This window comes from Perissodus microlepis, chromosome 23 (genome assembly GCF_051167445.1).
Source record: "Perissodus microlepis isolate ML-2025 ecotype Zambia chromosome 23, ASM5116744v1, whole genome shotgun sequence".
Classification (NCBI taxonomy): Eukaryota; Metazoa; Chordata; class Actinopteri; order Cichliformes; family Cichlidae; genus Perissodus; species Perissodus microlepis.
Window position 1 is genome coordinate 30927240 of NC_140482.1, and position 14301 is coordinate 30941540.

General features: G+C 41.3%; 1 protein-coding gene across 1 annotated transcript in view; it reads right to left on the reverse strand.

Annotated features, from left to right (window-relative positions):
* oca2 (oculocutaneous albinism II) overlaps positions 1-14301 on the reverse strand; it is a 57158-nt gene that overhangs the window by 16547 nt on the left and 26310 nt on the right. The window contains exons 15-18 of the mRNA XM_084921996.1: positions 12466-12598; positions 9029-9176; positions 7017-7074; positions 6729-6837 (exon numbers count right to left, since the gene is read on the reverse strand). Coding sequence (XP_084778122.1) covers positions 6729-6837; positions 7017-7074; positions 9029-9176; positions 12466-12598 — 448 coding nt within the window. The remainder of the gene's footprint in view (positions 1-6728; positions 6838-7016; positions 7075-9028; positions 9177-12465; positions 12599-14301) is intronic.

A 14301-nucleotide genomic window follows, 5' to 3' on the forward strand; every position in this document is an offset into this window, starting at 1 on the left:
GAGTTTAGTACACTTTGGTATACAGAGTACTTCTTGGTCAGCGTTTGTAGTGTTTGTGTTTGTCCTGATATCATGTGTTTGGTTTACTTCAAACATGTTGCTGTGCACTTTGGACAAAGATCTACACTTGGGCTTCATATGAAATTGTTCCAGAAGTCGTGTTGTTTGTTTAGATGTAGCTTTGAGAGCCTAAGCCTTGCTGCCATGTTTGTCTTAGAGAGAAGAGGCCTTCTCCTGTCAACTCTTCCAACCAAGCCATACGTGTTCAGTCTTCTTCTAATTGCTCTGTCGTGAACTTTTTGGTGAATTTATTGGGATGTCCAATTTTTTGGAAAACTGGCAGCTGTCCTGGATAGAATGAGCCTCATAACTGTTCACAGATTGGTGGACAGCAACAGTTGCTTGGCATGGTGTTAACACACACCTGAATGATCCAGACCAGCAAACCACCACAACGTCTGCTTTTATGGAGGTGCTCACGCTGACTGATGATCAATCAGATTTGATTAGCAGCACAAGGCTGCTACTTGCCCTCTTAATTCCTATGGAAAAAGTAAGGATGCACTTGGTTTTTCAGCACGTTGCAGAGTCCTGTGAAAACTACACCCACAGTAAGGAGACACTAGATCAGGGGTCCCCAATCCCAGTCCACGAGGGCCGGTGTCCCTGCAGGTTTTAGATCTTACCCTGGGTCAGCACACCTGAATCACATGATTAGTTCATTACCAGGCCTCTGGAGAACTTCAAGACATGTTGAGAAGTTAATTTATCCATTTAAATCGGCTGTGATGGATCAAGGACACATCTAAAACCTGCAGGGACACCGGCCCTCGTGGACTGGAATTGGGGACCCCTGCACTAGATAAACAAAACTGCCTGAGAATATTAAGAATATCTGGGTTTTGGCAACATGTACTCAGTAGGATCTAATAAACAGATCATCGCAATGAAGTGCTACCCGCTGGAAACAAAGACCAAAGTATTTGGTTCGTCTGTGTGGGACTGATGAAGTGTTCATTATCACAAAAATGTCATTTCATCACATTGCATTCAGGTGGATGGGAGTTGGCACCAGCCTGCTGATATTTACAATCAGTGTTTCTGAATGAGGGAAGGGGGTGCATCCACTTGGAGAAAATTTGATTAAACAGGTGAGCACCAGTAATTGCCTTGGGTGAGGCCTTAGGGGAAATAATTTCACAACTAAAGGGAATTAGTGAAGAAGGAAGTGCCATGGAAGGACACAAAAAAGAAAGCAACAGAGGGTGGTTTATGTTCAGAGATGCTGATAAGAAGATGGAAAAACAAACAATATTGCAGTTTAACAGCATGTTTACATGTTAATAACCTGCTGAATTTCTGTTTTTATCACCCATTTTAGTTCTCCAAAATGCCTTTACTCTGAAGGCAATAATAAAAATGAAAAAATCATCATAAAGTTAAAAATAGAAAGTGATTCTGAACAGCTGGGCAATGCGAAATGAGGTGCAGAGAGAAACATAAAAAGATACATATCAATATTCAGTTTTGGGATTCGTAGCTTCTGTTTTGCTCAGACTGCACCCACCTTACATGTATAATCCATACACTGCCTAATTAATTTATTTCATTCATATAGCCTTAACCAGAGCCTTTAATTCATACTTCAGTGGGGAAACAAAAAGACCCTGCAGAGGCAGGATGACCAAAGTTCATTAGGCAAATAGCATGAGTCCAAACGGGGTAAACACAACAGGAGGAACAATGAGTAAAGTGTACACAGGGCACTTTGGGAGATAACAATTTAACAGACTGAAAACACACTAAGGAGAGGAGCATAACAACACACAGGAGACACTAATGAGAGCAGGAAAATGAACACAGGAGGGAAGCACAAACACAGTGAGAAAGACTGAAGGAACAAAGACAAAAAATAGGAATTTAAAATTAGCCAGAAGGGCAGAAAAACAAGTCCCGTATGTGAGTGACTGCTGTCTGGGGTTGTTTTATGCTACGCCTTTAAGCACTTCTTTTACCAAAATACTCAGGTACTAATGAATTCATTGGGGGGCTATTTGGGATTCGATATTTTGCCCAAGGCCTTTTTGTCATGCAAACTGGAAATCAAAGCACTGACGATTGAATTGGTAGATAACCTGCTCTATGTCCCAGGCCACAGGCTCCCCCTGAGGTTCTGGCTTCTTCTGGTGCATCCTGAATAAGCTTGATCCAGCTGGGATTTGTGGCGGCTGGAGTTGATTTTCTCAAGTTGCTTTGGAGTAGTTGTTGTGGATGATACTACCATCAGGCAGAGTTATGCGAGTCTGTAACAACATTACCCTGGTCGTGCATGTCAAAGTCACGTGAATGCCACGATCCACAGGGATGCTTGGCACTCATCAAGTGTTTGAGTGTTGCATCTCATCAGTGTAGTTTAATTTGACACATTTTAACGCTCAGTTAATGAAAGTCAGCTTCCACCATAAACTTTAAACTAGCTCTGGTTCAGCTAACAGAAAATAATTACAACTCCACTTCATGAATTTCTATTTCTCATCACTGTAAAGACACCTTTGATTTCCTCTGTGCTGATTTTTACCTGATCTGTCTTCTGTACGGGAATAAGCCGCAGACACGCCTAAAGAGCTCTCCAATTAAGAAGAGCTTTAAGGTGAGTCTGAGCAGCTGACAGCTGCTGGGAGGACAGCGTCTGAGACAAGAAACATGCTGTAAAAACGTTTCATCACTGCTGTCTTTAAGGCATAGACCAAAGAAAGTGAACACAAGGCATCCTTTAAATGTTAGAATTTAACCAACGTAAACAGTTTCAGTCAAATAAAAAAAACTAGAAATTCTCATGAAATTATTCACAAATTAGAGATGTAACCCACAACACTACAGACACATTAGAGGGATCAAACGAGCAGCCAATAATCAGACTGAAATGAAATCTTAGCGTGTAAAGTTAATGAAACTTTAGTGAGGCTCAATTTTTAAAAGCCATGTAAATGAACAGCCTGGGACTGCTGCAGTAGTCGAATCTGACTCTCACCTGCGTGCTTTAATGAGAGCTGTGTTTGGACCTGCTCCTGTCCCTCCACGGGGACAGAGAACATGCAGCTGTGGGGTCGTTCCCATTTAACAAATGTCGCGGCGCAGCGACCTGAGCAGCACCTGTAATTAACCGAGCGTGTTTGGTGGCTGAGTGGCCTCAGCGGCGAGGCGGGGGGATGACAGCAAGTGTATGATGACGGCCATCTTCATTTAGGGACAGTGTTAGCATTATTAAGATGCTGTTAAGATCATTTGCTCGGTGCAGATTAGAGACATCACAGTCAGAAGTGTCATATGGACACAATGACATGAAACCACTATGATTAAGAAATATGGCGAGATTTTATTGGTTCCATGAAAAACACTGAAGGTATGTTTGTATCAGATGATCTATTTGTGTTCATAGATACAAATTCACTCATTTTCAGTTTCAACTCAGTGTTAGCTAAGTAGCATCAGTGCACATCAATGTCCTCGTATGGTGCTCTGTACTGCAAGGAAGTGGGACAGAGGGAAGACACCTCCAGCAGAACCAGGATGAGGGAACGTGGAGGGAAAATAGAAGAGAGGATGGGGACAAAACACATAACAGCAGTTAAAAATAAAAAGATACACAGAGATATACAAAACACTGGGAGTAAAAAGATGTGATGGCAGATGATATGCTCAGTGCATCATGGGAAGCGCTCCAGCAGCCTAAGCCTATAGCAGCATGAGTAAGGGACGTTTCCACAGCAGTGGTGCCTGATAGCTGAAGGCTCTTCCTCCCATTCGCAAACTCTAGAAGCACAAATAAACCTGCAGTCTAAGAGAAATGCTCTGTTAGGATAATATGGGATCTTTAAAATATGACTGAAACTGATTATCCAGGAGAAAGGCTTTAAATTTAATTCTGGACTTAACAGGATGCCAGTGAAGAGAAGCCAGTATGGGGGAAATGTGGTCGCTCTTTCTACTCTCTGTTCAGGAGCTTTTAGTTACTCTGAGATGGGGTGTTTCTGATTTTGGCAATATTGCACGATTTTAAATGTATTTTTGATAGGAAGCATTTTTCATGTCTGCAGCTCTTCGGTGAGAACCCGAGCATCCAAGTAAATCGGGTCTTTCAAAGAAGTGTCAGTAAAGGTGGTAATCCGTGCCAAGCAGCACGAATCAGAATATTAGAGATGACTATTTCGCAAACTGCTGTGAGATTGTGTTGAACTTGATAACCTGTTGGTGATAATCTCATGTTAACTCTACATGCTGCAGCAGATATTGGATACTGAGGAGCAAAGTCATGGTTTTCCTGTTATTCTCTTCCCATGTGTGCTGTACTCCCCTCTTTCTGTCTTTATCTGTCTTTGGGTTACTTTATGTTTTACGTCATCGGTTTGTTTTCTCGTGTGACTTCAAAATCAACGCCCAGCTCACATTAACTTAATCTGTGATTGTATGCTTTCAGATTTGCATCACTGAACGGTGGTTTTAAGCTATATTTTACACAGCATCCAAACTTTTTATTATTTTGTCATTTCCTTTGATCTCGTCGGATTATTTGTTTGCCTTTCATGTGCTTTCTTTACTTGTTTCCTGGTTTCTGTTTTTACCTTTTGTAGCTGTTTTCTTGGACTTTGGTTCATCATTTTATTTTATTCTAAATTCTGGACCACGTCTGTACCTTTGTACAATCTCCTAACACAAACAGCTGTAAGTGGTTAAAATTTCTTCTGGAAACCTAAAATAATAATACTTAATTTGTAAAGCAGCTTTTTATGTTTTTGGCTTTAAGGAAAAAACATGCAAAGCTGTCTCTATTAAGAGAAGCAGAGACATATGTGCAATTATGCATCTATGGAACAGCAGAGACAATCTTTCCAGCACTCCCTGTTGTTTAATCAACATTTTATAATATACTGAAACAGAATGGAATAGATGCAAGTCATAGTTACTGCTTAACCCTGATCCAAATATATAACAGGCACATTGGTTAGTCAAGCACAAACCCCGACCTGCAGACCTATTATCAGCATTGAAGGAAATGATCTTTGGAGAAGCTTTGGAAAAGTGAAAAATCCCACCAGGCAACAGAACCTTTCTCTTGTGACTGTGATTACACACCTGAGAGAGTTTTTAAAAAACAGAGAATACAAAGGGATTGAGAAAGCCCGAAAAGAAAAAGGGATTTGATTTCCAGCAGTATGCCTGAACATGTGGATCCACTGGGACCCTGGGTTATCCGGCACTGCTCAAGAGGTGCAGTGAGAGCTACAGAGACAGAGATTTCCACTTGAATGAGGGAGAGAGCACCTCATCTAGCTGTAGGGGAGGCAGTGGGTAGCAGCTCACTGTGAGAGCAGGGATGAAAGTCCAAGCCAGAGGGGGGGTGCTGGAGGTGGAGTGAGACCGCACCACAACAAATCAGGATTCAGATTTGGGGGAAAAAAACTGTGATTGTAGTGGGTTACGGTCTTAAACTAGGCTTCATGACTTAATTGGATAGAATAGCAATAGTAATGTAATAGTAATATAATGGTGCTCTATCACACACACACACACACTCCAAAGGATGGATGAGCATTTACAGGGTTCAGTTTGTTGTGCCAGACTGTGAGGAGCCAGGAATCAAACCAACAACCTTTGGATTAATAGGTAATCTGCTCTCCCCTGTGGCTCAGTAGCCATTGACTCATGAGTCATCTGAAACAGTGGACCTCCAAGGAGAGTTTCCACAGCAAGTGTGTGTCTGGGTTTTGAATGCTAGTTACTCCGAATCTGATTGATTCATAAAACTTAAAAGTTGTGTCCTTAAAGTTTAAAGCCCAGAATCAGGGTTCCTGCATGGTCTGCAGGTTCTGCCCAGACTGTTGTAAAAAAAAAAAGGTGACGCAGCCAGTAATGTGAACTACTGTGCTGCTGTTGGTTCCTTCAGCTTCTCCTCTGCTGCAGAGTCCATGAGAGTCATATATCTGCTTAAAAAAGGCAATATTTGCTATGCAGATGATGAATTGCTTTTGAATGAAATGCCACAGGGAGTTTGCCACACTGAGGAGCCAGTGTGACCAGCTAACTTACTTCCACCTATAAACACTTCTGCAGTAGACCCTCAAGAATAAAGTGCACAGTAAAAGTTTTACAGGTGGCATAGCTCCAGAATGCAAAACACAACAGCAGCAATTAGACTTTCAAAGCGATAAGTATTTTACTCTTTAGTAAATATGTATATGAAGACGAATCAGTCAGGGGTAAACGGTTCTGAATGTAAGCAAAGAGTGTTTCGAAATCGTATGATGCTTTACAAAACGTATCGGAAGAGAGAGATTTTCTGTAAAAATGACATGGGAGCTTGAACAAAATAGAGATTCTGACATATCTTTTTCAATATGTTACATCTAGTGGAGGTTTGTCAAACTTTGCACTGCCTATTTTTGCCCCAAATTTTGGTTGAGTGTCTTAAGACAGCCTTTTGCAGCTTTACTGAAATTTTGTTCATCAGTACAGGCTTAGAAGCTCGTGGAGGGATGGAACACGGTGGCCTTAATTGCAGCTTTGTAGCCATGTAATTTGTTGGTTTCATTTGCTAGTCAACCCATTATTTACTCTCTTTTAAATTGCAAGGGCACAGGAAGCTGTGTTTCATAATTACATGACGGAACCCATAACCACCCAGTGATGCCCGTAACAACAGTGCAATAATGAGAGAGTGTGGGGCTTACCAAGATCGAGATGAATGCTGGGAACGAAGGAGTTGAGAAAGAACATGAAGATCACAACGCCAAGGACGGACACACACTTCACCAGCAGAACTTTGTCAGTAATTCTGTGCTGCGTAGGAGGAAAATGTATTTTTTGTGAATGGTGGAAAAGCTGATGTTATCACAAGAATGACAGGATTTGTCTTAAGCGAACTTTCAAAGACTAGACCTACTTCATTACTGAGATTACATCAATGCACCAGTCACAGTGATTGAGGAAAATGTGTGAGGTGAAGAATCAAAGCCTACCTTCTTCTGCAGTTCTTGGATGTTTTGCTCCCAGTTCTTAGCCTCCTGAGAAATTTGTCTGTCAGACACAACAACATTAGGCGAATGCACAGTGTCAAAAAAAAAAAAAAAAAAAATGGGAAAAGTATCATCTCATAGAAACAGGGTGCTTATTTTTAGCAGTTTATAACCATATGCTGAGCGTTGTGCAGTGTGAAGGATTTATTTCTGCATTTCCTGCACTTCAAAATTTGTATTTATTTGCTGTAATTGCTATGATGGTCCGGAAAGCAGGCACAGAAAAATAGGAACAGGAAAAAAACAAACTATTTCTGGACTGAACTGAACATGTCATGCTTGGTGCCATGCTTGTGTTTTAAATAATTAGAGGGGAGCTATTATGCTCTTCTCCAGCTCCATATTTCTAATGTTGGGCTGCATGAGTTTACAGCTTTCTGTGATTCAGAATTAGGAATAATCCTCATTTGTTTGAGCTTGGATTTGGAGCAGCACCTAGTTCATCCAGTGTCTGAAAAAGATGTTTAAGCTCCTCCTTCCTTTAGCTAACTTTCTTCCGATATATTGATATTGCACAGATCCAGGAGCAGTCTGAAGTCTGAGCTTCAGGGTCATGGGTCTAACATACATGCACTGACGTTAGGGAGACACACTTCTAGATTTATACTTAATTTCAAAGGTAAAAACAAATGCCGTATTTTTCGGACCATAAGGTGCACTGGATTATAAGGCACATTAAGCGAAACAAAACAGTCAGATAAGTCAAACTTTACTCAACTCATTATGCTAACATAGCTGTGTCGCTAGCGATCACGTAGCACATCATTATATACCAGCTAGCCCAACTTCAGTAACGCTACAAACGTCACTACTGTTTAGTTTTCTATCTTCATTCATGTTGGAAGTGATAGCAGAGCTGTACGTTTTAATTTTTTCAGAAATCTCTCAGTCAGAACATGCAATATCATGTTTAGGTGGAAACTAGCGTGCTAACTTCCTGCTAACTTCTAACTGCGTTAAGTTTAATAAATTCTGTTTTCATGGATGCCTGGATGTTAAACTTAATTGTTACACCTGGCAAAGTAGCAACGCTGATTAAAGATGAAAGAATTTAGACAGTTTTTAACTCTCAGTGATGCCGCAGTGTTCGTTTGACTTTGGGCCTGAAGCAGATAGAGTTTGGACCCAGATTACTCCGCGAGGCTCCTGAGTACAGTAGCCATAACGCTCCGACAATCCATCAAGCGGTGTGGCTTCGTAGCTTACCAAAGTCAGACTAAAACATTTTTGACAGATTTCTGAGCGGCGTGTACTACATAAAATCCGTTTGAGGTCAGTAAGCACAACCAGAATTCATACATAAGGTGCACCGGATTATAAGGCCCACTGTCAATTTTTGAGAAAATTTAAGGATTTTAAGTGCGCCTTATAGTGCAGAAAATACTGTAACAGTGGAAGTGGAACGTGCAGTTACAGTGTTACTATTGCATGCAAGAGTTTTATATGATTTGTACTTTGTAACCGACCACACACCGCGGTGCTATCGTGGCTATGTCACATTTATAGCCTTTAATGAGCCTTTTCCTTTTTTCTTTTTTACTATAGCGGCCCCTTGTGGTCAAAGTCAGTCTTATTCGTCCGTTTTCTTGGTGGTCTCGATGTGTACACCAGCCAGGTTGCGTCAGTGACGTGTGTCATCATCCCAGGTCTTTTGTTTAGTTTTTATTGAGTTCTATCGAGTTCTTCTTGTGTTCTGTCACCTGTTATTATACAGTGGAACCCCGACTTACGAAATTAATTTGTTCACAAAGTATTTGCAGTGTGTGTTTTCAGTAATCACACCAGCCATGAATTCTCTTGTTAAATCATGTATTATTGATTAGTACTGATAACTGCATCTAGTGAAAAGATCTGTACGAAGCAATATACAGCAGGTTGGCTTTTGAAAAACGAAAGGCATTAACAGTACAGACAATGTGATTCTTAATGTTCTGTGTTCTTGTGCTATCTTTAACCTTTGGAAGGTCTTCATCATTTTTCGCAGCAGACTCTCCAGGTTGAGGACTTTTTGCATTAAAAGACATTTCACAGCTGTCTCCTCTCGGCTGGCGGGGTTTATGCGCTGAGCCGTTTGCCTCCAAACCAGGATCTCATGCTTGAGTTCTGCAGGGTAAAGAGAGAACGCCACTTGTTCAGTGCATGTACGACACACAGACTTCAAAGTTACAGTGATGAAGCTCAGCAGCAGAATGCAGTACGTTTATAACGGATATTTGTTTGGTAATATCTTCTACAGCTGAGAGAACATGGTGATGTTTTCAGTCAATATGCCCAATATGTGAGTCCCCACAGAGGGCCTAATGCAGCCTGGCGATGGGTGCATTGACCAAACCAGGAACCGCCAGTGCTCAAACACAGATACAGCCTGAGGATATGGGACCCTTATGTAGATATCAGTAGGTGCCATCCTTTTTCAGGAAGGTTGCTAGGTGACCATAATAAGATCTAAGCAGTGCAGGGGGGAAGAGGAAAAAAAAAAAACGTTTCCTGTTAGCAAATCTGCACAATTACCAGCCGTGGCAGGGGGTTTGAGCTGATCCAGCCACATGCACTCTTAGCAAGGCCAGGCTGGCAGGAGAAGAAGAAAAAACTCCACGGGGTCAGATTTAGGCCAGCATCGAACGGTCACCGTGGTGATGGGTAAAAGCTTGCTTTAGTTTGCCCGCTGCTCAGTGTGACAGAACAGCTCCGAACAGCTGGTGTTGCTCACAGCTTAAATGTGAGGATTGTGGTGACCACTGAGCAGCCTCATGGTCTCTGCTTCAATCATCCCATGCTGGGGTCATCTCAGAGGGGGGAAGTCTGATAGTGTGGGTAAACAATGATAGGAGGTGACTGTGTTTCTGGAAGAATTCTTAACAGTTTCAAACAAATATCTTTTTTTTTTTATTGTTGTTGTTGTGTTTTGTTTTGTATGCTTATTATCTATCTCCCCAGAGTCTTACAAGCCAGATCTACAGTAAGACAGAATTATGGAGGACAGTCATGCTCCAAACCAGCACAGTCTGTGGTGTCTGTGATCCTTTCTCTCTCTCTGAACATTGTTCCAAGTCTTCAGGGATGGCCAAATCATTTTCTTTCCTGTTGCTGGATAATTAAGAAGATACATAAAAGGGCTGCGGTACACCAGATTAGATGAATAGTTTTTTTAATAGAAAAGAAAGGAGTCCCGTGTCGCTATCAGGCTGCTCTCTGGATGAGTGAGTCTGTTCACTGCCAACTAGTCAGAGCAACTGAACATCAGAGTAAAGGGGTTTTCTCACATGAGCCATGTGGTGTCGGACACACTGTGAGTCACCAGACCCTCGAGGGATGTTAGCGGGTGAAAAAGGAGATAAAGGCATTCTACCCCAGTAAATGATGTCTGAGTTAGGTTATCATCACAAATACTTTTGAATTTTAAAGGTCAAAAAGTTAGTTTTATCAAATTAATTGTAAACTTTGTTCACCAAGAGGCCCAAACTTTGGCATCGAGGCTCTGAGCTCATGTTTCCACTGCTAAATCCCGTGCAGGTGTGTTTTTAGAGTTTCTTTAACCTGCCTACATTTGAATAGCATCTGCAAGCCACTTTGCAACGCATCTTCACCCCACTTCATGTCAAACCTTTATACTGCTGCACTCCCCACTTTCATGCTCACGCGTACACATGGAAGGGTCCCACAGCCCTATCACCAAATATACCGTTATGTGAAAAAGTTTTTCACAGGTTTCACAGTAGCTTGTAGATTCAGCTTTAGTTTTCTTTTTGTTAACTTTAATACTTAGCATGCTAACGCTTGGGGTTTTTCAAGTTTCTCTGAGCATTGCACGGTCTGATCTTGTGGCCGTCCACTCCTCCGAAGATTTTGGCATCATGTTGACATTCCTGAATACTCAAGAGCAAAAAACTGCACAATTATTGTTTTTACAGAGGTGTTCACATTGTTGATGATCAGTTAATCAAGTGCATTTGATGAGCAGCACCTGACTTACCCTCTTATTCCCTATTCAAAGAGTAAGGCTTTACCTGCAGAGAGTCAGGAAAACTTTCTTTTTCACATATAAACGACTGCAGGGGGAAATGAGCATCTTTCAGCTGTAGTCGTCCCGACTGAGGTAAAAACGTTGAAGACAGAGGTGGTGGATGGATCGAAGCAGCAGGCAGAGATGGAGGGCAGCAGCACTGCCACTGAGGCTTTTATATATGATGTGAAGAGATTGAAGAATGCTACACCTGCATGATGGGCAGATTGGTTTGACTGTCGAACTGGATCACAGGCTTTGTTCCAATTATAAACTTTTTTTTTTTTTTAAACAGTGACTGATGTGGAAATCTGTATCACCCGGCTCTGAAGACTATTCTTCAGCAAAAAGTATGAATATTTCATAGTTACACTCCCTTCTCAATAAGGCGAACACAGTATTTTTTTGTTATTTTGTATGTTTTTGTTTTTAGTATAAAAAGGAACAGGGAGTTCTGTCCTGTGTTCCTAAATTACAGACCTCCAGGAGAGGCATGACCTTTTCAGACCTCTCCAAATTAAGTAACCTACTTTAAATAATAAAATAAAATAAAAAAAATCACGCACACAGAATCTTTTTGCAGCAATATATGTTCCAGAAATGTAATATCGGAGATGGCAGAGATATCTAACAGTGTGAGTGGAACAGTGTGGAAATTGAAAAAGTGAAAGCTGAAGGCAGCACACATCTCAAGTGGAAATTAGAGGGATGAGGCCGTAATGCCGAGTTAATTATGTTTGTGTGAGGCCAGTGCATTGCCTGAGAAGGTTTATTGGGAAGCTATTGTGCGCACAGATGTTATTGGGGGTTAATACTGTTCTTAATAACACTCAGAAACCATCACAAATGATTTCAGGTTGTGCTGTATCCAGCAGGTAACTATATTTTTTATAACTGGAGTCCACTCAACTAATAACAACCTAATGATCCATCAAAAAAATATTTTTCATGTAGAAAAACAATTTTTTAAACTGAAAAAATGTTAAACTCAGGCATTGAATTTTGACAAAGAGACTGCACAATCAATTCGGACTGCATTATAACCCACTGTGAGGCCTCTAAGTGAACAGGTGACATCACCATTTTGATGATTCAAAACCATATATGACCATAATCAGAGGATCTGACTGAGAAACGGAGGGATGCTGTTAGAGTAGCATCTTGTCAGTCAAAGCTCCGCCCTAAGACACCACAAGTTACTTGTTGTTACTCTAATGGGAACATTAGAACATTAGAGCCAGATTTCATTAAATGTAACTTTCTTACAGTGTTTAAAAAATTACAAAATTACATGTAATTATATTAGTTAGAATTTTTTGAGTATAGGTGTCACCCTCAGCAGTCTACAGGATTAGAGTATCAGTCTATGAACAAAGCAGTGCTACTTACCAACTATTTCAATGGACTCTTTGTTGTAAAGTTTTTTGTTCCAGTAGAGCATCCGCAGGAAAGGAAATGAGGTAAAAAGGACGAGGCATATTCCGAGGAACATGTAGCCTGTGAAACTGGCAAAATCAATCCCCTGTAGGAAACATAATGAAAATGTGTTAGACATTTGCCGTCTGGTCGAATTTCATTCAAACGTGACAAACTGAGCATAGACAAAAAATGTGTGCATGCAGCGATGGACTTTTATGGAGAGACACAGTATGAAAAAAGTCGTGTGGTGTTCTGAGGAAAGAAAACTCAGAGTTCAGGAAAGCAGCTACCTAAAGTGTCCTCCCACACAAGTGCATTATAATGATGTCAGACTATGTTCCTTACTATATAAAGGGCCTTGAGAGCACTGAACTCTTGAGAAGGACAGCAGGAGGTGCATTCACACTCCAAACTATAAGTATGAGCCGCACAGCGTACCTGGAAGTTTGGATTTAAGAGCGAAATGACACAGAATTTGATTATTGCACACAAATCGGTGCGTTCTTTCATGTTCTGTCTTCACTCTCCTTTGTAATTCCTGCTGCTCTATTTTCCTCGTCGCTTCAGTTTCCCACGCTGTCAGATTCACTTCACTCATCAGCCTCTGTTCCCCGATCAACCCTCCTCCTTCCCGTCTCCACCTCACTCACTGCATTTCACTCTTTATCTCCATCAGCCATCTGCTCCACCACCTCTAGCCACTATCTCCTGCCTTCATTTGGGATTCTGCTCACTGATGGTCCTCTCATGTGACTCCCAAAAAATTAATTTTTGGGATAAAATTTTCCTCTTTTCTTCCAAATGGTCTCTCCCTGTTGTAAGGAAACTTAAAGTGACAGAAAAACAACAAAATATAAATAAACACTTGGGTGTTTCTCATTGAGCAACATTTAAAGACACTGCAAGTAGCTCACGCTGCCTTTATTTCACATGCTTTCACAGTATAAAGAACAAGTTTCTGATATTCAGTGATAAAACTGGTTAATAGTAAAAGGGTGATGCAACTAAACATGAGTGGAAGTGTCTGAATTATTAAACAGCAGATTTAATCCACATATTCCCTTTGGATCACAGAGTTAATTTTGTCACTTGTAGCACATCCCGGCTACATCCTGGTTTATGCGCACCCCCATGGAGACCTGCTCTCCATATACAGTGACCTGCAGGGCAGCCTGGTGGACTGAGAACAGCTGCTTGCATGAACCTGCTGTTTATGAAAAAAATTCACAATTCCTGTTAAAATCTCGGTTTCAGCGATGAAACTAAAAGCTGAAGAATAATAAAATGTTGTGTGCCCGCAGCCTAATGAATACAATATGTGCTTGCGACAGTCACAAGACCAAAAAAAGAGAAACTTAAACTTGTTGATGTGATTGTATTTCTGTTTGCAGCCATAAACTGCGACCCCAGTATGTCCATATTTCAGAGCCAATGTCAACGATTCTGGTTGGAGGGGATCCAATTGGCAAGGAAAGTCCCTCTGTGAAATGATACCAGAGTTTTCATATGCACAATGGTACCTTGGTTTGTAACAAGCTAAAGAGACGGACACTGTGATGAGGAGCAGAACCTAAACGCATACACACTTCACGGACGTGCCTTTCTTTCCATCTCCAGATCCCTAAAATCCCTTCGCCACATACAAGCCAGCAGGCAAACTAACTAACGGGTAAGCAGACCGCATACACACAAACAAGCTGTGCTTATCGCGGGCCAGACATGACTGAACGAGTGTGCCGTGGCTGTAACCCTGCAGTTCTGTCACCTGGGAAATGGAGCCAAGACAAACTGGACAATGGGCTGTGG